We start from the raw sequence: 24,107 nt of genomic DNA, 5'->3' as shown, positions 1-24,107 counted from the left end.
ATGTTTATTTCTCCTCTCGACATACTTGGGAAAGTAACTGTCTGCAACGCAGTGTTGCCAATAAAGCATAACCATGACAACCTTTGACGAACGTTTTGTTGCCGCTCCGTCTTGGCGCTTTTTACCACCCTGGTGCCCTCTTTCAACTACACCGGTCGATATCCCGCCTTTTAGTCTGTTGGTGTGCAAGCTTGCGAGGCTAGCACCACCAACCACTTCTTCAGGTTTTCGGGAGCCGCTTTCCCCGGGGACTACCTCGTTCGTTTACCGGCCTGCCCTGTAGAACAGATCGCGGCGAATGAGGGCATCGGTCTAAACTACTTAGATTCAATTGCCCTCCTAGTCTTCACCTCTTTTTCGGAAGCCTCAACCCGAGCCACTTCTTTGGTACTTCGTCGATTGTGGTCCGAAGCAGGAGGAGGCTCTGCTTCAGATCCCTGACTATTGCTCCTATTCGCTACGAACTCGATGATCGCATCGAGCTGTTCGGAAAGCGCTGCCACACTTGACTTGCAAGGAACCATCGACCGCTATATCCGGTGTGGAAACTCGCGTGTTAGCCTTTCCTCCACCGGGTTTTGCTGCATCCGTCTCCACCTTTTTCTGCGGAGACCGCTGGATGCCACTCCGCGCGAATGGATTTAGTAGTCCCTCCGCACCCGTCACTTGTTTTTTTGTTGAAGTAGTCGCCTATGTGGTCCCATGGTGGTCTATGCCGAAGCAGTGAGGTCTTGGCTAGAATAGGTCGCCCATAGCGCCTTATGAGCAACTATGCCCTGCCCATCACGCCCCCCCCCCCCCCCACCCCAACCGGCGTGAGTCAGGAAATGGAATCTGGTCCTAAGACTTACTCCTACCATCAGAACCCTCTACTACCTGAATCCCACCAGCCAAAGGACGTGGAACATACTGGAAGGCCTGCCTGGTTTTACGGGACGGAGACCCCTGTGCCGGTCGTTAGCTCGGTCGGTTGTCACACGACTTTACTGAGGGAGCTCGGCGCAGGTGCCAGCCCAGAATCGTGGTACCATAACAAAGACCGACTCAAGTTTGTTTTCTACTCTACCAGTTGCCATAATTGGGACCTTATTTGCATCGGCCCAAAGGGCGGGTTAGTGCCTTTTGGGCAGTGATGGCATGAACTCGTGCAAAGTTGAACTGAGTAACACTTTTCCAGATTTGAATCCAACTTGAATCTGCTTCCTCTCGATAGTTTGAGTTTTTTTCCACCGCACACTCTGATCGATTTAGTTTAAATGCGTGCAATGTATGCAGTGCACGATGTATCCAGCGATGCAGGCGATGATGTAACGCGATCCCGACCAACCACTCTTTAAGTTTCTTCATGAAACGAGAACGATCGCTATCGATTAGTTTTGAACCTATATCGATTGATTTCAGTTGTTGTCTTTTCATAAAGGTGCATAAAGAGTGGTTGATCGGGATGAGTTTTGTTTTTAGATCGAATTTATGCTTTCAAAGGACAATGCAACAAACTGTTGCAGCAGACGCGGCGCAAATTTCATCGCATTTCGATTTTTATGCAATTGTTGTTATGCAGGATTAAAACTCAAATCCAACTCAAGTGTAATGCACTGTTAGTAGGGTTTACGTGCAAACCGAAAATAAATGTGCAAGCAAGTTTTAAAACTCACTTGGATACGAGGGCAAAGTCACACTGCCTACTCTGCTTTTGGGTGATGGGAGCGGCCCTACTCGCTCCGTCAGAACTGCTTACGGGTGCCGTGGCTTTTACGGGGAGGCCCCCACCACGCCCCTAACTAGCGCCCGTTGCTGGTCCGAGACTGTTCGTTCGCTATTAGTGGGCACACACCTCGCATGCACCTAGGCGGTTGCCAAGCACCGAGGGCATGCAGCTCTGCCAAAAACCCATCCTTTGACTCGTTAACATTGTTTGATATAATAAAGTTTTTAGGGGATTACTCAATAATAAAAAAATAAATAATAAAAACTCACTAAACAACTACAGTATCAACAGTAATTATAAGTCTCTTTCTCTCTTTTTAAACCCCTCTGGAGCTTAATTCGAATCAACGTTACTCATTCTCGTAACAACACACTTCACATCCCGTCTCATGTAGTCCTCTTTCAGCGCGGTAGTAACCGAGGTGATATGCTTGAAGACAACCATGTAATTTAGAATATCCCGCGAGTACAGATCGACGATGGGGCCATGTTTCCGGAATCGCTCCAAAACTCGCAGCTCATGACGTGGCACCGTAGGCTCTACCGTTCTGGGATCTAGATATGTTACCTTCACAGCGTATAACATCTGCTGCGCCGAACGGCGTCTTTGATTGGCGAACCTTACCCGTAGCAGATGACCCCGAAAGAGGGTCAGATGCAGGGCCAGTGCTTGCAGAGCCTGATTGTACGTATCGAACTCAACATAGACACGCTTGATTTTTCGCCGCCAGCCATTTCTGCTAGGACTCGGTATAATGGACAAAACTTGACCGAATTGCGCGAGTTTTTCGGTTAGTTTTTCCTTAGATACGTGTACGTCCACATGGCTGACCAGAACTGTGAAACAAAGATAAGACAGTTGTGCTATTACTTCTATTGAATATTGAATGTTGCTCACCGATTGGCTGCGGCTCTTTTGTGTTCCGAATACTTGATTCACCTGTCTCACTTTCTGAGGAACTCCAGCGCGGTGGCGATCTAGTTCTCGATCGGGACCTAGAGATGTCTCTACATCGGGATCTTGATCTAGATCTCGATCTAGACCTAGTAAAACGGCGTCGGGTTCGCCGATGGCGACTAGACGGTTCCCCATACTCGCTATCCGAGGAAGACCTAGATGGCGAACGTTGTCTATAGCGGTCGGGGTATCGCGGTCGTGGCGCCATTCTGCTGTCATATACAGGCGGCCGTCTGTAATCCGGCGACACCCGACAGGGCCGAGGCTCAAGAACTTCCGCTTTAGAATGCCTTTCGAGCGGTTGTGAGTACAGGTAGTTATTACACGGTTGGGAGTAAAAAGGTAGAGCAGGATTTATGACAGGAGCAACCGGAGGTACAGGTTCTGGTGGTGGTGGTTTGTGGTTGTTTGTCAGTGGCATAACTTCTTGTATCGCGGCGGGGGTGCTTGTCGCTGCGTTAGCTGTTGTTTCAGGTGGATCTGTTACCGTTGGTGTATAGTCTAGTTGCAAGTTTTCTATCAGCTCTATCTGCTGCGGGGGCGTTAGTCGTGCAAACAATTCAGCACATTTGAAGCCATTGAAACCGCCCAGAAGAAAGTTAACTTTGTCAGTCATATTCATTTCGACCAGGCGCGGTATCTGCTGGAATTGCTCACTTACGGCGGCTACTAAACCAATTTTTTCCATATCAGTCAGTTGTGGGACCGTTTCCGGTGCCGGTTCCGCTTGTACCATTGCTTTGTTGACGGTTTCAACGTAGTCTGCTTCGATCAACGAGAGAAGCTGCAGTGCATGAGCACGAGTGAACCGGTACAGTACGTGCGCGTACCGGAATCCATGCTGGCCAGCCAGCAGGGCGGCATATCTGGCTTCCTGCGGTATTTCGAAATAGTTTGGCCTGGTGATGATGTAATTAACAATACTATTAATTAGATGAAACTGTTCTGTCATCGGCATGTTGGTGAATGTCGGTATGTGCTGCATCAATGTCTCCACCTTTTGCATCAGCATAAGCATCGCGGGGGTTATTGGTGGTAACTCTTGTTGGCTGGTGTTTTCCGGTGGAGCAAACATCATCACATTGGGTAAAAGTATGCCCGGAGTATGCTGGACAATAGTCGCAGGTGCTAGCAACGGATTGGAAAAAGCCATCGCGAAAGGCACACTTTCCCAAGATGATGAAGGGGGTATAGGCTGTTGATTGCCTTTGTTTCGTGGGGGCGCTACGGATCGTTGGTTTGAAATGAGCGATGGGATAGGGGCACCGACAATCGGTGCTTTGGCAGCCTCTGTTGTGGCACTAAAGACTCCTGTTTCGACAGTTCGTAATGGTGCTTCGAAACTAGTAGCTTTAGCAAGCTCATTGTTCGGCTCAGGAAGTGTGCTTTCGAATGCATCGTCCTCCGCGCTCGTGACCGGCATTAGAGTCTCTAGGTATTCGTCTACCGTGGCGGCTTGCTGTAATGAGTACAATTTAGCCATCAAATGGACAATCGAATCATGTTTCGCCGAATGTAGCTTTTCATCTAACGGATCCGATTGTTTGTGAAAAGTGACAACAGCCTGATTACCCCTCAAACGAATTACAAATTTTACGGGCGAGTGTTGATTCATTCGGTCGTAAATCATTTCATCTGTCACAGCATCATCCAATTTAGTCACTAGCACTGTCAACTCGGGATTGAACAGTAGCCTCTCGCATGCCATAAAGACCACCAGCCTGTGACCATACATCATAGTCTGGTTCATCGAACACGCTCGTCTTGCCTCTATGCCTGTAGCGAAGCTCAGATATGCCACTTGTCGACTAAAACCATGAACACTTGCGTATCGAACGTGCTCTACTAATCCGTGGAAAAGGAAATGCTTCCTGAAATCAACCAGTGCTACCTCATTAGGAAAATTCATAACTTGCACTTCGTTTTTGTAAATTTCCGGTTGAGGATTGTAGTAGCTAAAACTTTGTGTCGTTTCAATTAGGCTTTGAGCTTCTATCACTGCTAGAATTTCCACCAGTTCTTGTTTGCCGTTACGAAGTGCACTCGGTTTGAGAGGCAGATCAGTCAGAGCACCGGTTGCGTTGTAGTTTTCTGTAAACAAGAATTGGTCAAGTTATTCAATCTCCGGTAGGTTCCGGAAATTTTTGAAATCTCTCGTATACCCACCCTCTGTGTACAGCGACACGAAAACATCCTCTTCGGCAATTCTTTCCACGTTTAGGGCCCGCTGTGCGGCCTCGGCAGACTGAAACCGGACAATTGTTCGCCGCCGTGTGTCTGCCCGGTGCAGATACGCGATCGGGCCACACAAGCTAAACGCCGTGTAAATTTCTTCGTTCGTCAAATCTAAAAAAAAAACAATAAAATCAGCTGCCGCATCCAGTTTAAAAAGACCCGCGATCAACTAACAAATGCTAGTGTTTTTAAGCAGCACAGCTTGGGTGGAAACAATTTCGTTGTACGTTATAATCGTATAGTAGATCTCCAGTGCGACACCTTGGAAGAAATGGTTGCTATGCAGATAAGCCGCACAGGACATCGCACTGGTTTCGTATATAACCAATCCATTGTTAGTAAGAACCGAATAGGTAGATGGGAACATTTTCCACTCTTTGATGGTTCCGAACTGTTTGAGATATTGCAGCACATCATCTTCATCTGCGTAACGAGGAATGTTGGTGACTAGTACTGAAAAAAAAAAAAATCAAATACATAAAAGAAACAATCAAAACTTACTAAACTTACGTTGCCTTTGGGATTCAACTAAGCTATCGTACTTCAAACCGAATGCTGTAAAAAAGAAATAAAAATTGAAACCGGAAAGACGAACGCACATGGACACTGACATACCCTGACATTTTTCTTTAATAGTCTGAAACGGTTCTTCAGGCAGAGCTTGAGCCATTGGAATATCCCGTTGCAGAGGAAAAATTTCTATAATCGTATCTTTCATTCGTCTCTGCTCGAGCGCCTTACGAGCTGACTGAGGACTGCTGAAAGCAACGTACGCGTAGTTGAAGGTAGGTTTTAGGACAACGGCAACTTCACCGAATACTTGGAATGAATCGTATAATATATTTTCTTCAAAACCTGCAAAAAAATTAATCAGATCTACGATCGCATCGGTAGACAAATTGAATTACGCTTATCTAAATTTTTGACCATAACTGCTGTTTTCGGGCTAAAAGTCCAGTTCCATTCGAGCGCGAAGACCAGGATGCGCTTCTTCGAGAGTAAACCAATATCCTTCGAACATGCTTGCTGCTGATCTTCGCGGGTCGAAAACTTCAGCAGAGCGATTTTGTTCGGGTGGTAACTTGCGTTTGTACACCTCTCAATCAAAGTATCTGCTCCTGGAAATTTTCGACGAATTGCTTCTTCTTCCGTTCGCTGCATGATGTTTCCAACGTACACCCAACCGGTGAGATCGTTGCCATTGGCTGCAGAAGAGAACATCAACAAATAATCCAAGTGCATTCCAATCGAATATAAATGAATTTACCACTCATCTCAACAGACTCTCTGGATCTACGGCACAAGCTGAAATTAATTTAAAATGTCGATACTTAGCAAAAATAAATCGTTTTCGCGTAACCACAAAGCCTAAACTGACAAAGCAAGCAATCGCGATACTTGTATCGATACAGTCAGCATTGATAATTTGACCAAAAGAGTCGAGTAGTTTGGCAACGGCACATTTACGTGCCCACACTGGTATCGATACTATGAAATTGCGCCAAAATTCAATTCGAGCTGACGAAAGCCAAAGGCATTTCCAACGGTGGTTCAAATCGTTGTTTTAATAAATTTTTCTTGGAACAAACTCAAATTCTATGCTGCACTGGTGTTGTAAATTTCATTTTATACAAGATCTAAACTGAAAAGGTTGAAACTGGTATACGTTTTAATCTAAAGCTATACACACTTAGGAACCATTCAAATATTACATAACGCGGAATTTGGCAACTTTCAATACCCACCCACCCCCATGTAACGCAATTCTACATGTTTGCCACATGCAATATAACGCTTCGCTGAATACCCTCCCACCCCTGAGCGCGTTATGTATTATTTGAATGATCCCTTAGATAATATCACCGAGTACGGTAAAATGAATTACCGAGATTTCAACAGCTGAGATCTCGGTAAAAATCTCGGTAATACATCAAAATACCGAGATTCTGTAAAATCAACAATTGACAACTTGTCAAACTTTAACGAGATTCTCGGTAATATTTTACCTGGACTCGGAAATTTCAACTGTCGAATTATTACGAAAATTTCGGAAAAAATTTACTGAAGTACGCATTTCGTGATTTCTCAGCTAAATCCAGGAAATGATGAAAACGATTCATTATCCGTATAATTTTATTAATTATTTTGTCAAATGATTCAACTTATTACAGCATTGGTAGAAACAGGAGAGTTGTGTTGCTTCCTGTAAATAAAACAACATCCATCACTGCAACTTCCATCCTGCGAAGCGTACCGTTAACCTACAAAATTGAGTAAGGAAAGAATTAATTGTTTTCTTTTAGTATTATATTTGTACACAAACAAGATCTGAGAAATAATATTGTATACTTACTCAACATTGTAGGTTAATATGAATATTACAGATTTCTTCGGAATGATAATTAACCGCGAAACCTGTTCCTTTCACATCTAAACCGAAACACGAACAAAACTGATAGTGATTCGTTATTTTGACAGTTCTATTTTTCGGAATCTCGGTAAGAGCTTTTTTGGTTCAACGAGATCTCAGTTAAATGATGCCAGGCTTCCGAGATTCGGTATTTTAGTTTACTGAACTCGGAAATTTGCTGTTTTACAGATTTTTTTGGCAAACAAATTTACGGTATTTCGGTAAACTCATTCAGTTTCCGATTTCTCAGTAATTTTGTTACGGAACAACGGTAAACGAAAATGTTTTTAAATAGTTCGGTATTTTACTTTACCGAGAAAACATTATGCAGTTAAGTGTGTACCACAGACAGACGCACAGTGGCGGGTCTCCGAACAAAAGTCGGACAAAACCCAAAATGTTCATTTAAAAAGCAGAAAATCCATATTAGGTTGATTTTTTATGAAAAATTCAATTTTGGTATCAAAAATTCAAAAAGTTGGGAAAATATCTCCCTAAAGGGCAATTAATTACGTTGTAGTGTTTTTATGTATATCATTATTCATTTATATTCCCATCTTTTGTTATGTTTGAGGATCCAGTAGTCATCAGCGAAACTGAAGATAGTATATATAATATAAATTTTTTAATCATAATGAATTATTTTAAAATTATAATTTAAAATTTTAATTATAAATATGATTGAAATAAGTAAGGTGTCAGTATAGTTAGTTTCTGGCGAAGCGAATATAGGAAACCAGTATGAACTGCTTATTGGTTTGTCGATATTTGCAGTTTTTTCAGAGAGCAAATTTCATATTGCATTTAAATTCAATATTGAACATTGAACTTAAATTTCATAATAAATTTTCGGAGTAGAATTAAATGGAAATATTACCTATTCTCAATAATTGAAAACTGGTAACATCGATCAGCTCAACAGCATCAAACAGCGAATTCAAAAAGAATTTTTTGTCAAACTTGGTCTACATGTCGACAAACCGCACGCTGGCGTCGGCAATAGCAATAACGGTGTTACAGCAATACGTTTTTTCCAATGCAGAATTTTTTTTGGAGATAACAGGAGTCGATTTAAATTTAATCCAGCGATTTCAGACGCCGCTAGCAACGATATTGAGTGGCGAAAGAATTGATGCATCAAAATTTAAGTCCAACGCTACCGCTCATTATTATGTAATTGTATGGATGTTCAACAACAGTACACAAATTACTAATTCAAGGATGTGAAATAATCGTTTAATCTTCGAATCCTATTGGTAAACTTTCGGAAGGAGCCCAAGAAAGCAGGAATTGAGCAATCCGGAAAACAAGAGAAAATAAATGCCTGGAAAGGATCACGTGAAAGAATTATCAGTGACATGTTTCGTGAGCTGCTAATTGCGTCAGATCCGGTAGTTCCGAGTTTTAGACACAACAACAAATCGAAAAGCACTTTCACATAAAAGGTGGAAGATTCATTAATTTTCAGTCATGATGATACTGACGATGACGAGTAAAATGTTAAAACCAAATGCATTGGTTTGAAAAATAAATATTCATGTAAATTTAATATAATTATATGTGTTCTTTTACCTTGTTTTCACATTTGAACGTAAGACGATGATGTTTTTCTAGAACAATTGAATGAAACTACTTACTACTTCTGTAAAACGTAACGTAACTTTCACAAACCACCATGCGCCTTCATTCAAGCTATTTTATTTTCAATTGAAATTTTTGTTCAGCGGGGCAGAAAGGGGCAAAACGGGACCTTAATATTCGAAAAGTAGAGAAAATTTCCTATGATATGCATACTATGCGACCTGTAGCAACCGATGGGTGAGATCGTACAGCATACATTTGCGCAAAAAAAAAGTTTTTTTTAGACCACTCAAAAGGTACTTCAAACATTTTACAAAAGTTATGATGAATTACATAAAAACATTCAACACGAAATACAATTCTGAATATTTATCTTCAAAATGCAACCTATCGCATTGAACTCGAATAAGAATTAGGTGAGTATTTACTGGTTAAAGTGAATCCCAATATGTGCTTTCTGAGCGAAAAAAATCATTGAAATAACATGACCTAACAACGTTCAAAGTGCTCTCAAAAATTCAAATTTAATCCAATTGTCTTGATATTTGGAAAACACGTTTTTCAATACAGTAGAACTTAAAAAAAAAAATAAAAAAAATATCAATAATTGGAACTTGAGTTTTGTCCGGCTTCCGGCCACTGTGAGACGCCCAGGCAAGAACAACATTGATCAAAATTTCCGTGTAAATTTTCAGTGTAAATTGCGTTACAAATCATTTGTACACTAGCGCCGCCTGGTGACCTTATCGCTACAATACATTTTTTTGCTGGTGCACGAGGCTGGCGATACTGGTAGCGCTATCTGGTTACAGATTGCTACTACAAAAAACTTTACACAAGTTTCGAACTCAGCTTGGACATCTGTCTGCGGCTATACCACAGACAGACGTCCAAGCAAGAACAACATTGATCAAAATTTCCGTGTAAATTTTTCGAAATAAATTGCGTTATAAATCACTTGTACACTAGCGCCGCCTGGTGACCGTATCGCTACAATACATTTTTTTTCGCTGGTGTACGAGGCTGGCGGTACTGGTAGCGCTATCTGGTTACGGATTGCTACTACAAAAAACTTTACACAAGTTTGGAACTTAGCTTGGATGTCTGTCTGCGGCTATACCAATTTCTTATATATCATTTGAAAAAAGCCGCGTTTTCTGAGCAAAATGTGATTTTCAAAAAATGTTTGTCGTTGTCCTTCGATTTATAAATGAAGAATAGAAAACTACTCAATGCCTTAAACGTCAGTTCTCCCATATACCGCACATAGGCTTAATGTCATTTAAGACATTTATAATTCAAGACAGACAAAAAATTGACAAGTGAAAAAGCCTAAATTTTCGCTTACGAAATCTGTCGTGAAAGCTTGGTTGTGGAACACACAGGTAAACCACCAGCCTGCAGTTTATAGTTTCTGCGAAGCGAAATTCACGAGTTTACTCATAAAATAATTTCGAAACTCGGTTCAATATACTGTAATTGGGTTGTTTAGCTAAATCAGTTTTTTATATCATCTGAAAGATATGCATTTTCTAAGTAAAATGTGATTTAAAAAAAATCTATCGTTGTCCTTCGCTTTTTAAATCACGATTCAAAACTGCTCGAACTCGCTTCAATGACAGTTCGCCCATTTACCAACTGTAATTGAGCGATTTAGAGCGAATTTTTATTCTTTATTTAAAAATCCAAGGGTAATGATATAAAGTTTTAAAAAATCACGTTTTAATCAGAAAATTACACTCTTTCAGATAATATACAAAAATCTGAAACCCGTGAATAGCTAAACAACCCAATTTACGAGTAAATTTCAACTGTTAATTGGGTTTCTAAGCTACTCACGGGTTTTTGATTTTTATATATCAGCAACAAGAATGTAATTTTTTGAGCACAACGTGATTTTTAAAAATTTTATATCGTATTCCTTCGATTTCTAAATGAAGAATAAAAATTGCTCCAAATCGCTACAATGACAGTTGGTATATGGGCGAACCACATACATAAGACATACGTAACACTCAGGAAGAAATCTTCCAAAAAAGTTGGTACAAAATGAACTACTCGAATGGTACCACACTCTGAATAAAATCACTGTTTGAGTTGTTTTTGAAGGCAGTGTACTTGCGCAGCCCTGCATTTGTCTCGTTCCTACTCGGAAAATGCTGAATTGATTTTGTAAATAACTTTTTGACAGTTTGGGGCTAGATAAAGCCGAGGAAAAAAATTCATTTTGTTCATTATTTGTCGAGCAGTTGGACAGGACGAGGTACACGCTCATTCTGGATAACCCAAAACTGAGTCAAAACCTAATCAGTTTCGCTAAAACCGTATGTACTCAAAATTGAGTAAAAGTTGTTTTACTCATTTTTGAGTACCACCGAATGTTATAAAAATTGAGTAAATATTACCCATATTATACCTGATGCGCGATGCGTAAAAGTTACTCATTTTCGACTCAAAAATGAGTACTTTAAGCTTCAATAAGGGGATTTCGGAAAAATTGTCATTATTGACTCGATATTATTATATTTTGCGTTTTTAATGAATTTTATTTAAAAAAAAATATTTCGTTTCAAGAAATTTACCTTTGTTCGCTGGGACACGGGAGATCTTTGAATTTATTCGCCGTATATCCAACCAACGAGTCCTGGCGAAAAAGAAAATTTGGCATTAGTTGCAGTCAATTATTTCAAATTATGAATTTCCTACCGATAACAACTAATTTCAAACATTTCAATTTCCTCCTTTTTTCAGACGGTTTGCTTGGTTTGCTGTTTGCTTTTAATTGCAAAATAAAATAGCAAAAACAACACGCAAGCACCAGTTACCCAATTTTGAGTAAATTTGCCGCCAAGATCAATTTAATTCTACTCATTTTTTGACGTCTTCGAACAACTGAAAAAAATGATTAAAATTCAACTCAGCCGCTGAGTAGCCCAGAGTGAGCGTGTACGGAGTATTATACACTCTCACTCTGGGCTACTCAGCGGCTGAATTGAATTTTCATCATTTTTTTCAGTTGTTCAAAGACGTCAAAAAATGAGTAGAATTAAAGTGATCATGGCGGCAAATTTACTCAAAATTGGGTAACTGGTGCTTGCTATGTTTTTGTTATTTTTTTACAATTAAAAGCAAACAGCAAACCAAGCAAACCGTCTGAAAAAAGGAGGAAGTTGAAATGTTTGAAATTAGTTGTTATCGGTAGGTAATTCATAATTTGAAATAATTGACTGCAACTAATGCCAATTCATCTTTTTCACCAGGACTCGTTGGTTGGATATACGGCGTATAAATTCAAAGATCTCCCGTGTCCCGGCGAACAAAGGTAAATTTCTTGAAATAAGCCTTTTTTAAAATAAAATTCAATAATAAGGCAAAATATAATAATATCGAGTCAATAATGATAATTTTTCCGAAATTCCCTCATTGAAGCTTAAAGTACTCATTTTTGAGTCGATAATGAGTCACTTTAACGCATCGTGCATCAGCTATAATATGGGTAATATTTGCTCAATTTTTATAACATTCGGTGGTACTCAAAAATGAGTAAAACAACTTCTACTCAATTTTGAGTACATACGGTTTTAGCGAAACTGATTAGGTTTTGACTCAGTTTTGGGTTATCCAGAGTGAGCGTGTATAGACCATTTTACGAGACGTTTCTGAACTCAATTCATGAATGAAATTTTGACAGAAAGCTCGGAACCGCTGACATAGCGCACGTAAAAGCAGCATCAATATCAGCAGGATCCGTGACACCTGTCAGTTCGTAAAATGGTCTATGGGGCAACGTGTACCAGAAAAAAACGCCAGCGTTACGTATGTCTTATGTATGTGGTCGTATGCTGACGGGGAAGGGGCGGTTGTTCTCCTTGGAGAGCAAATTGCCTAAGCGTCTGTTCTCTAGGCGGCTTAAACTACGGCGGACGGCTGAACCACACACATAAGACATACGTAACACTGGCATTTTTTTCTGGTACACGTTGCCCCATAGTACTCCGTACCTCGTCCTGTCCAACTGCTCGACAAATAATGAACAAAATGAATTTTCTTTTTCTCGGCTTTATCGAGCCCCAAAGAAAATCCCGTAAGGAACTGTCAAAAAGTTATTTACGAATTCAATGCAGCATTTTTCGAGTAGAAACGAGACAAATGCAGGTACACTGACTTCAAAAACAACTCAAATAGAGATTTTATTCAGAGCGTGGTACCATTTGAGTAGTTCATTTTGTACCAACTTTTTTGGAAGATTTCTTCCTGGGTGCTACGTATGTCTTATGTATGTGGCTGAACTATGAAAGGCGGTGTCTCGCCAGCTACACCCATCAGATATCGAATAGTAAACTTCGTGATTTGAAAATCCAAGAACAACGATAGAATATTTTTAAAAATCACGTTTTGCTTAGAAAATGCAGCTTTCAGATGATATAAAAAACTGATACAGCCGGAATTCGTTGGTTGGAACACGACTGCCACCCAACTAGCGAATCGTGTTCGTTAGTTGGGTGAACTGACAGCTGGGCAATTTTTTCACAGGGGAGCGCCGATTGTTTTTATACTTTGAAAAAATTTCCGCTTAACAACCCAATTATCTGGCATCTCTATGTGCGTCGTAAATCGACATGACATTTCTTTATTCCTGGATAGATTTGCATTGACCCAGTTGTATAAAAAAAATCGCTATAGAGAAAAGTGACTTTTTACCGACGCACACTAATGAACGTTTAAAGTTGCTTTTGTTTCCTCCAAACTATTAATCATCGCATCTCGTTGCTTCGACTTTTTATCACTTTTTACCATTTTTGGTCGCTTATGTTCGGCAGCTTCCCACGATTCATGATCACGAATGAAGAATTCATTCAGAAACGAGTTTAGAACTTATAATAAGTATTCAACTGAATATTTGTATTGAAATTTGTGAGAGTGTGAATCAAACTCGTTAGTTTTTTATGCTCTCTTTCAGATGACAGTTCTCACAGGTGACAAAAAATTCTTACAGCTAACAAAAAATAAATCGTAAACATCGCACTAATACAAACGCACCTGGAGAACTCTATAAGTTAAGCCAAAACGGCCAAAACACAAATGCTCTCTCGAAAATAGCAAAAACCGTTCGAATCAAGCTGCACGATGTCACTTGTACACGAGTTGTTATCCAGGGCAACTGCAAATCGAGAACCCACTATCCGTCAAAGTACCGTTTTTCGGCTTTTATTTTTGACTGCCTCTCTCTCACACCTGTAAACATTACGCGTTGTCAATGCCAAAAGTGAGACATTTCAACAGAGAACTGAGAAACATACGTGGATTATTTTGTCGGTCTTGAACGCTGCAAGCAGGTTCATACATTCTACAGGTACGCACAGTTTGTGCAAGCAGTAGGATTACCAAAGGTCAGCGCCACGTTCTGGTTCTTTTCGGCGGAAGTGGTTCCAAATTTGCAGCTAACACGGTGTAGACACTAAAGCCTGCCCTAAAACCAACCGCGATTACTTAATCAGAAAAGTGAAAGTTCTTACGTACGATAACGATAAATATGCAACGAGTTGCGATAACCTTGGGCTTGTTTGTGGTGGTAGCCCTCGGACAGCGGGTCGTTCCGGGGGTGAATCCTACTCAATATGTAAGTACCCAGACATGCTGACATTAGAACTATACACAAAACAAAATTCATCGTTTCGCATTTGTAGCAGCAACAACAGCAACAGCAAGGACAATATCATCCACCCTCGCCACCGCAATACAATAACCAGCCGCCACCACAACATCAGCAGCAACACTACGTAACATTAACGATTGCTTAAGATATAATTTTAGTTTTGATGATTTTAATTTCCCACAGCAGCAACCACAGCAACATCAACAACCTCAGTATCAACAACAACAACAGCAGGTTCCTGTACAACCCCAGTATCAACAACAGCAGCATCCACAGCCAGGGCATGGACAATTTCAGGGTGGGCAACCCCAGCAAGTGCTCAATACTCACAATCTTCAACAGGAAAAACAGTAAATTATGCTCATATTAGAGATGAGGATTAGAACTGGGACTCATTGGAATTTTCATCCCCTAGACACATTGCCGAGCACATGGAAGTACCGATCGACACTAGCAAAATGAGCGAACAGGAGCTGCAATTTCACTACTTCAAGATGCACGATGCGGACAACAACAACAAGCTGGACGGCTGCGAGCTGATCAAATCTCTGATCCACTGGCACGGTAAGTAGTAGCCTCACTCTTTTATGCACCGACTTCCTGACTCCCTTCCCCCCATGGCTAAATGTGCTTGTTGGTTCGACCCTTTTTACCGTTTCATTTGTGATGCGTTTTGATTTCGTCTGTTGTCCTTTCATCGAACATGATGAAAATTCATCACTGATTAGAATATTCTCATTACCTTGTACCATACATATCGAACTGTTCAACAACAACAACAACATAAAGGTTATGGCCTAATTCTGGTGCCAGTGGGCAAACACTAATTGGAACTTGGTTCGTTGTTTTTTATTTTAATTAGTTGTTTCACATACCGTTGTTTCGAAATATGTCATTTTTTGTTGTTGTTCTGCACATCAAACGACGCCATCGCACCTTACTGCGCGTCATCTAATCGAAGTTTTCGATACCATTTTATTACACTGAGGGTGCTGAATTGCATATGTTAAGACATGTCACGATGTGATTGAGGACAACAAAAAAATACGAAAAGTATTTTTACTTGGTTCTATATTGTTTAATTTGAATTTACTTCTCGTACGAATTCGAGTATCTTCACTGTCATGCTGTTGAAACTTTTTTTTTTATTTCCTTATTTTTTTTGTTTGCTGTATTTTTATTTACTTGAATTTTGATCCATTTTTTGCCTTTTATTCATCATTAATAATTAACAGTTTTTGCTACTTTACTGATTGGAAAATTGAAAAAGCGGGGGTGATTTCATTTTGAAATGTTATTTTTGAGAAAACCAAAAAAATGCAACTTCTATTTTGCTACTTGGCATGAAATATTCAGGAGAGAAAAAAAAACTTCCAAATCTGAAACTGGATATATTGTTTTCGTCTACAGTAGAGTCTTGCTCGAATGAAAATATTTCAAAAAAATCAAAAGAACCCCGAGCACATTAGTTCATCCAGCCCTTGTCCAGCAGTAGCTGCAGCTAGTAATTAACAACAAATCCTTTTGCTCCTTTCGAACATTTTCCTTCCCACGAAACTGTTCCTCTTCGCGCTCGACACGCACGCGAACGTACACACACGCAGAGGAAAGCAAAAACCAGCCAGAACAACCCGGCCAACCCGCCCACCAGGATAAGATCTTCTCGAACGACGAACTGTCCGCGTTAATCGATCCGATTCTCAGCTCGGACGATCATAACCGCGACGGTTTCATCGACTATCCAGAGTTTGTGCGGGCACAAAACAAGGCGGCCAACCAGGGAGGCGAGCCCCCGCGGCAATAGTGATCGCCGGTGGGTTTGCGGACATCAACAGGAACTGGATTTGATTTTTCTTCTATACTACCAATCAATCAATCAGATAAAACAATCAAACCGAGCCATATGCTAGCGCGTGTTTAACATGCCTGATCTGATGCAACATTCCGAGACTTGGTTTGCCAGCACAAAACAATTTTAGTTTAACTTATCGTAAAATCTCTCCTGCGGGGAATCTCTCGACAAGGATTCCGGAAGTGTTTTTTTTTTTGTTTGTTTGCTTTACTCTAATGCAGGGTTTTCTGCCTATCTTGACAGAGCGAGTATGAGCGAGTATTTTTGTAATTTTGAAACAACGTGATTTTACTGACGGCACAACAACAATGTTGATAGTGTTTATTGTACATACATATATACACTTAAATGTTTGCATTTTTTTTTGTTCAAATTTATATGATGACAACGCAGTTACGTCCGAAGGTGGTGGTGGTAAAGGGTTAAAATTTGCGCATAAGTCATTGAAGGAAGCACACAAAAGCACTCACACAGCAAGCAATTTGGCAAATGTGTCACACAGCACTGTGCGTGTCGTTCATCAAAGCAAGCGAGGTTCTTCAGCCGACTTCCACCATGAACTAACCGCGTTCCGCGTTTATTGAAATCTATACCAAACAACAGACGACAAGACAGGCAAAAAACCAGCAACAGGCCATGTGTACAGTGACCAAGAGTTGGAAGATATCATTACTTCTGCGCTTAACCTCATGGATGCCAACGGGGACGGATTCATCGACTATATTGAGTATCGTCGGTCTGACGTTGACGAGAATCGTCGCGATGACTTCCCCCATGCAGGACGTCACTGAACTTGTTATTTGTTTTTGTTTTTGTACGTTGCAGCAAGTATTGTAAATTTTAACAGAACAATAAACCTTGCTTCTTGGTGAAGGGAACTCTAACTCGCACAAAACTGTGAGAATATTTTTAACACTGTCCCAATTTTCGGTGGTATTGTTTCGTGGGCTGCCGCCAGGGAGTGGACACAAGGGCACTACCGCTGATAACAAGGCACAAGAAGACCACACGGAAAAGCCGGTTCACGTGTACACTGACGAACAGCTAACGACCATCGTGGAAGCTGTGATGGGCAATATGGACAAGAACAACGACGGATTCATCGAATGGGCCGAATATGTCCGCTCTTCGGCTTGATCCCCGTACTAATTCTCTGGCATGATAAAGCACAATTTACTTACCACTTCTACTAGAACAATGCATGAAATTATTTAATAGTAATAAACTTTTTAGCATTCACTAATCCTACAAGCGTAATCCAGGGTAAAGGGGAAAATGTTTTTGTGAAAACCCTTTGGAAAAAAGTCCTCTTTGCTTATCTACCATTTGCAGATGCGAAAGAAGGCGAAGCGCACGACCATGAAGGTGGGGAACAACGAGCGGAGGCTCATCCGCAGGATGACGACACACTGCAATCATTGATCGATCCCATCATGAACCTGATGGATAAAGACCACGACGGGTACATTTCCTACATGGAGTACCGACAGGCGGAGCTTCTGCAGGCTGCTAAGGATGGCAACTGAGCGCCCCACTTTACTGAAAAGGCTGATTTGTAGTTCGTATCAATAATAGTAGGTAGCATTTTACTATTTCGTGCAATTGTTAGCATTTGTTGTTTTACGTGTTTTTGGCTGCTGCGGCGGGGTCTGACAGCTTGAAAGAAAGAAAAAAGGTCATCACTTAACGCGGTTCAAATAAAACATCCACTGACAGAATAATAACCTTTCCTGTTTAAGCTTTTTCTTGATGACTTGACACGTTAGTTTTGAACACTCTGCGTTCGTTATTATAAAAGGTTATGGGCCCAGCACGCTTTCACTGTATGCGGAATCCCGCAGTTTACGGGGAAGGAAGAATTAAGCACTGACAATTACGGATTGACATGTTCCTGCAATCCGTTGAAGTTTTAAATACGCTAACTGAAGATGTGCGTGAAGCTGATGCTGAAAAGAAGAAGTTTGAGGACGCGAACCGGAAGGCGAAACCTCACCTCGTTGGTTTTCTTGCCAACGAACTTTTGGCAATCATCTGCGAGAAAAAATAGCCAAGGAAATGTGGACAGCTCTTAAAAATATCTTTGCAAAGAACCTATTGAGGAAGCAATTGAATCGGCTGAAGCTACGGGAAGAAGATTCCATGGAGGCCCACTTACTGGAGTTTGAGGAAGCTAACTTGGTTATTTCGTTGTTCCAGACCCTTCCGGATACATACGATCCATTGGTCACTGCATTGGAGAATATCCCTGAGGAAGAGCTGAGTTTGGAGGTCGTCAAACAACGCTTAATCGCGGAAGAGCTGAAGAGATCCGAACGTCACGAAGACTTGAGGTCAAGGCTGTGGCAATTTTCGGTGAGGAGAAGCGCAAGTCGAGAAGATTTCAAGGCAAGGGCCATAACTGTGGCAAGCGAGGCCACTTTAAGAGGGATTGTCGAGTAAGAGGTAGTGAGGCAAATTCGGCTGAGCAAAGTAGCTTCTATTGGTAAGGTGGTTTTCAGGCTCAATTCCGGTTCGAGCGACCACCTAGTGAACGATCTGACTGTATTCTCAGGAGTTCGCAAGATAGAGCAAAGTGTAATGATTCAAGTAGCGAAGGATGGAGGAACGCTGATATCAGAGACCTTAGGAACCATCATCGGAAGAAGCAACAAGGAAATATTGCTGAATATAAAAGATGTTCTCTACGACCCGGAACTTCGTGACAACTTGATGTCGTCGGTGAAAAAGCTGGTGTCGTAACCTTTTGCGGCTCTTCCGCAATTCTCACGAAAAAACGGTAACGTGATTGTTACTGCGAATCTTAGAGGCAACATGTACGAAATCGTGGTGGAAATTCCAACATCGTCGGCAAATATGTGTCAAATAGAAGCAGCCAATTTGTGGCACCGAAGATTGGGACATCTTACTCAACAAGGTATCAAAGCAGTCATAAGTAACTTGGGGAAGGTGCTTACTTAAAAGCGGACAAGCTCGAATTCTGTGAGGTGTGCGTAAAAGGCAAACACTCATCCGAGAGTGACAAGGCCCTTGGAAAGAATCCATTCGGACGTATGTGGACCTATTGAACCTACCGCCTGGGATAGCTCGAAGAACTTCGTTTCCCTTACCGATGACCATACTCATTTCGCAATTCAGTTCGTGATAAAGAGAAAATCGGAGGTGTTTGATCGATTCCGTGAATATGAGGTCATGGTAACGGCGCAGTTCAACATGAAGATTTCTAAAGTTAACAATTGATCGAGGCCGTAAGTATCTTTCTAATGAGCAATAGCGGTTCTACTCGCAAAAAAGGTATCCAAGTTTAGGCGACTGAGGCGTTCGAACCATTGTCGACAGGATGTTAATCGATTGCTGTGTCCCGAAAACGATCTGGTCAGAAGCTGTTCTAACTGCTGTTTATCTTTTGAAATAGAAGTCCTATGCCAGCCATTCCGAGAAGCATGATACCAGCTGAATGCTGGTTCGGTCAGAAACCAAACCTTCGAATTTTCGGGTGCGAACCATTTATTTTGATCCCTAACCAGCAACGGAAGAAACTGGATGCCAAAAGTCATGAAGCCTTTATGGTCGGTTACGTGCCAAACGGTTACCGACTATAGGACAGGGGAACAAGAAGAATCATAGGAGATTACGAGGCGCTCCTGGTTACCGATGATGAGGATGACGCGGAAAAGACGGCGGACACCAGGGCACTCCTTTCGCAACTAGAACAACTTGAGTCCCAAGAACAAGCGACGTTGAGGCGCAGTGAACGGGAGTGCAGACTCTCCGGTAAGTTTTTATTTTTCTTGACCGGCTACAGTGAAAATTCTACTAGCCCATCTTCTACTCCTCGATGTTTCTCGATGCTACGGCGACATCACAAGTCGTCCAGATCGGATCAAATGGCTGGAAGCGGTCGACAACGAAATGCGATCCATGAAGGTAAACGGTGTGTGGAAGATGACAAGCTGTCCGAGCGGAGTGATACCCCTGGGTATTTCGCGCGAAGGAAAATGAAGATGGCCAGGCCGTGAGATACAAGGCCCGCTTAGTAGCAAAGGGTTACCTGCAACGTTACGATGTTGACTTCTTCCGCTCCTGTCGCGAAGCTATCAACTTTTAGCATAGTGCTAGCAGTCGGCGTTCACCACCAGTTTCATTTCCACCAGATAGACGTGAAACGACATGGAAGAGTATGTTTACATGGAGATCCCTGAAGGAGTCAAAGCTCCAGTTAATATGACGTGTGAGCTTCTAAAATCGTTATACGGATGGAAGCAATCTTCACGCTGCTGGAACGAAAAATTCAATCATGAACTAATTAAAGTGTGCTTAAGAGGTCTTGCCATGACTACTGCCTTCACAAATGCTGCAAAGACGAAGACCAGCTATATGTTGTGCAATACATCGTATCGTAGAGAAAAAAATTGACTCCATCATCCGATTGAAGAAAATAGTACGAGGGTGGTATCCAAGACACGACCGCATGTTTGACGTAGGACAACGCTGGTTTTATATTTCATTTAGAGAATTCAGACTTTGTTCGATTTGACCACGTTTCAATTTCGACACGATTCAGTTTTGGCACGGTTCGACTTTGGCACACATAAGCCAAAAACGAGCGGTTATGTTCAATCATAATTCATAGTTTTCTTGTTTTGCTTTTAACCAATTCAAGCTCAACAACCACCAAAAGAAAGGCATTTTGTCCATTGTGTTGCCGAAACCGAAACCGAAATAGACATGATCAAAGCAGTACACAGTACCGTGCTATACCTCTAATTACTCGGAAGAGTCATATCAAGTTTCTAGGTCGTTGAAGGCTTCATGCGGACCTGTCCCCGGTGCGTTCCTGATACTTCCAGATTATTGAGCCTAAATTCATCAAGCGACCCCTTCTAACGACTTACAATCCTAGAAACTAGCTCATTGGTGGCCACATATTGTTAAGTTCATATGACACCAGAAAGTCATAAAAAGAAAAGCGTTTATTTTTAACATGGTCCGATTTTGACAACTGAATAATTCTGATTATTTATTTGCAGACATCTATTTAAGAAAAAAAATACTGTTTTTAAAATTGATGAAATCCTTTCATCCTAATGCAGTCAACACGCGAAAAGGCAATTTTTTATATAGGCCTTAATTAAGAACGATTTAGTAAAAGTGTACTTCCTTTCATCTTTAATTGCGCTTGTAAAAGACACCTCACTCACCGGTTCCAAAGCAGCATCATTGTCAGTTTCTTCCAACTGCTTAGCAAAGATGTCATATAAAAAAATCCTGTATTTACAAGTTCGTTGGAAAAGTAACCATATTGAATTGCAGTTTTAAGTGGAAAATCTAGATTTACAAAAATTTTGATAAAAAAAAAAAAACAAACAACAAAATGCCATATTTGAAAGTCATCTGTCTGTTTCCTTCAAAAATAAACCTAGCTCGATTTGATAAACAACATTAACCTCTCCAACTGATGTTTGCATAATGTTGTTCAATTACAAGTCCGGCAATGACAGGTTGTGTTTATATGTTTAGTATCTAAATAGTTTCTTGCAGATGCTGATGTAATATTTTTGTAATTGAAAAATACGAATATGAATGCTTAAAACCTAACGTCAAGATGCATATAATTTGGTTTTTCTCTATACCACAACCGCGTAATGCAACTAGAATTATCATATTGAATTAAATTCATTTAACTGGAAAAATATAACCATCAGTACAACTTAAACGAGCTATCTGAACTATCTGTTTAAAAATCTTTACGAAGCATATTGGTTTTCTATTGTCCTCCAAATAGCCTATAGTTGGTCATTTAAATAAATCTGAGAAAAAAACAGAGTGTAGAATTCAAAAAGACAGCAACCCAATGCAACTTCAAATTTAAGAATTCGAAAGAAATTTTCATCATTAAACATGGATATGAAAATCACTACGGTTGCAGTTCAAAAACCATCTACTCGTCACGACAACCAAAACGAAATGAGCAACGGGGAAGCAAGCTTTTGATTAGTAGAATGTCCACGATTTTTAACACAACTTTTGTTGAAAAGATATTATAATTATTATATTACAATCTTTCGCAATATTCTACCTGTCGATAAGGACATCGGTGTTTGAAATCTGTTCAGGGGTAGTAATAAAATAAGCACTTTAAAACGATGGGATAACATCTGTTGCAGCTATATAAAGCGAGCTCGTGATTGGTTGAAAGCTGCGAAACTTAACTAGAAAAAGTGGATTCCAACCGAACTTTTTACTAATTTACTGTTCAATGTACAATGTACAATGATATGCCAATTATTGTATCACATGCTTTGGCAGACAACCGTCGTCGTTCGATCAAAGCATTGGTGGTCAAAATCCGTTCAGTTGTATTCACATATTGGATGCAACATCCAACATCGTGATATACTGTTGCGTACAGAATTATTTTATCCCCGGCCGCACAGCGTAGTGTGCGAACACGCACCACTGTACGTCGACAGCAGCTATATTGTTTCCACTTGGCTTGACTGCACACAAATGGCAATCGAGTGCTACTGCACTGACGACGAGCGACCCTCTTCTCATACATGACTCGGTGCAGTACTGTTGCCTGTGCCAGCATGTTTTCTTTCAAGACATCAGTTTTAATAACATTCTCACAGCTGATCGTTTAATTGTCTGATGAAGGGGGTTGTTACGAACTTTCCAAAAAAAGCTTCACTTTCAAGACATTGAAATAGTCTAGGTGCATATAAGCAAATATTAGTTGACCTATTGGGACGGGGAGATTCTATCAATTTTTTTTTTTTGCCACTGATATAGAGGTTGTCATAGCAGGCAGTTGGTGTCCACTCATGAAGTCTGTGCCAGGCGTGCTCGCATGTGATTGGTACATTGTTCGTAAAAATACGACCTTGAAACTTTTCATCAATTTTCACTGTTTAACAATTGAGTAACAACGATACATGAAGAATCACAAAATTGTCCATCATTTTTTCAATCCAACGACATATTGATTATTGTGATCCATCATGTGGTTACATCAGTATTACCGTTTGAAATCTTTCATTCCGACGTTACATCTTGGTTTTTAGTTTCCTCAGAATGTATCTCGATATAGTGCGGTTAGACGTAGTCCTACGTCAAAACGCTCAACATGTTTTGCATTATTGATTGTGGAGAGGCCCGCCACTTCCTGCACCGAAAAGGAACATACACTCAAGAAAGGAAGTGCCAAAACCGTATTGCAGTTTCAACGCTACGACGATCGTCTGCTAATCGGCTTTGCTGATGCTGACTGGGCCGCCAACAACGAAGAACGCAAATCTGTTTCCGGATACGTTTCCAAAATGTGTGGGTCCATAGCTCATGGTGCATTAAGGGCATCTTCAGCGGTGGTCTATTTTTGAAGCAACTTTATACTAGATTTACACCAGCGAAACCTGAATAGAACCAGCTAATATAGACCAACTTTTCATTCTCCGCACCGGTGTCAGTTTATGAGATTTGTTATAATAAAAATCATTCAATATTAAACAAACGGAAATTCGATAAGTTTCACGCACATTTAACGATTACTTTGGCAAGACACTTTAAATCCACAAGACTTTATGGATTTGACGGTTTGACCCGAGCGTCAGTGACATTTTTCAGGATGGATAATAAAAAAAATTTCTGCTACAAATAGGGCTTCGGAGGATAGCGAAAAATGTTTGATCGCGTAGATGTTCATCTTCCG

General features: G+C 40.8%; 2 protein-coding genes across 6 annotated transcripts; one reads left to right on the top strand and one right to left on the bottom strand.

Moving 5' to 3' along the window:
- Positions 1-1,985: 1,985 nt before the first annotated feature.
- LOC129717489 (uncharacterized) lies at positions 1,986-6,303 on the bottom strand. Its single transcript, XM_055667424.1, has 8 exons — positions 6,168-6,303; positions 5,809-6,105; positions 5,516-5,755; positions 5,411-5,455; positions 5,075-5,353; positions 4,832-5,011; positions 2,606-4,756; positions 1,986-2,544 (listed from the first exon to the last, which is right to left on the bottom strand). The coding sequence occupies exons 1-8, from the start codon at positions 6,172-6,174 to the stop codon at positions 2,042-2,044; spliced, it is 3,702 nt and encodes a 1,233-aa protein (XP_055523399.1). The 5' UTR covers positions 6,175-6,303; the 3' UTR covers positions 1,986-2,041.
- Positions 6,304-14,136: 7,833 nt separating this feature from the next.
- On the top strand, positions 14,137-18,123 carry LOC129717731 (sex-determining region Y protein). 5 transcript variants are annotated; one of them, XM_055667844.1, is made up of 5 exons: positions 14,137-14,511; positions 14,579-14,671; positions 14,731-14,897; positions 14,963-15,111; positions 17,358-17,682. In XM_055667844.1, exons 1-5 carry the CDS (start codon positions 14,425-14,427, stop codon positions 17,534-17,536), a joined length of 675 nt encoding a protein of 224 aa, XP_055523819.1. In that variant the 5' UTR covers positions 14,137-14,424; the 3' UTR covers positions 17,537-17,682. The 5 variants fall into 5 exon arrangements, with proteins under 5 accessions (XP_055523819.1, XP_055523818.1, XP_055523816.1 ...); XM_055667843.1 differs by lacking the exon at positions 17,358-17,682 and adding an exon at positions 17,003-17,331; XM_055667841.1 differs by lacking the exon at positions 17,358-17,682 and adding an exon at positions 16,152-16,748 and having other exon boundaries at positions 14,734-14,897.
- The last annotated feature ends 5,984 nt before the right edge of the window (positions 18,124-24,107 follow it).

This window comes from Wyeomyia smithii, chromosome 1, assembly GCF_029784165.1.
Source record: "Wyeomyia smithii strain HCP4-BCI-WySm-NY-G18 chromosome 1, ASM2978416v1, whole genome shotgun sequence".
Taxonomy (NCBI): domain Eukaryota; kingdom Metazoa; phylum Arthropoda; class Insecta; order Diptera; family Culicidae; genus Wyeomyia; species Wyeomyia smithii.
The sequence above is the reverse complement of the archived record's forward strand: the minus strand, read 5'-3'. Positions and strand labels throughout refer to the sequence as shown.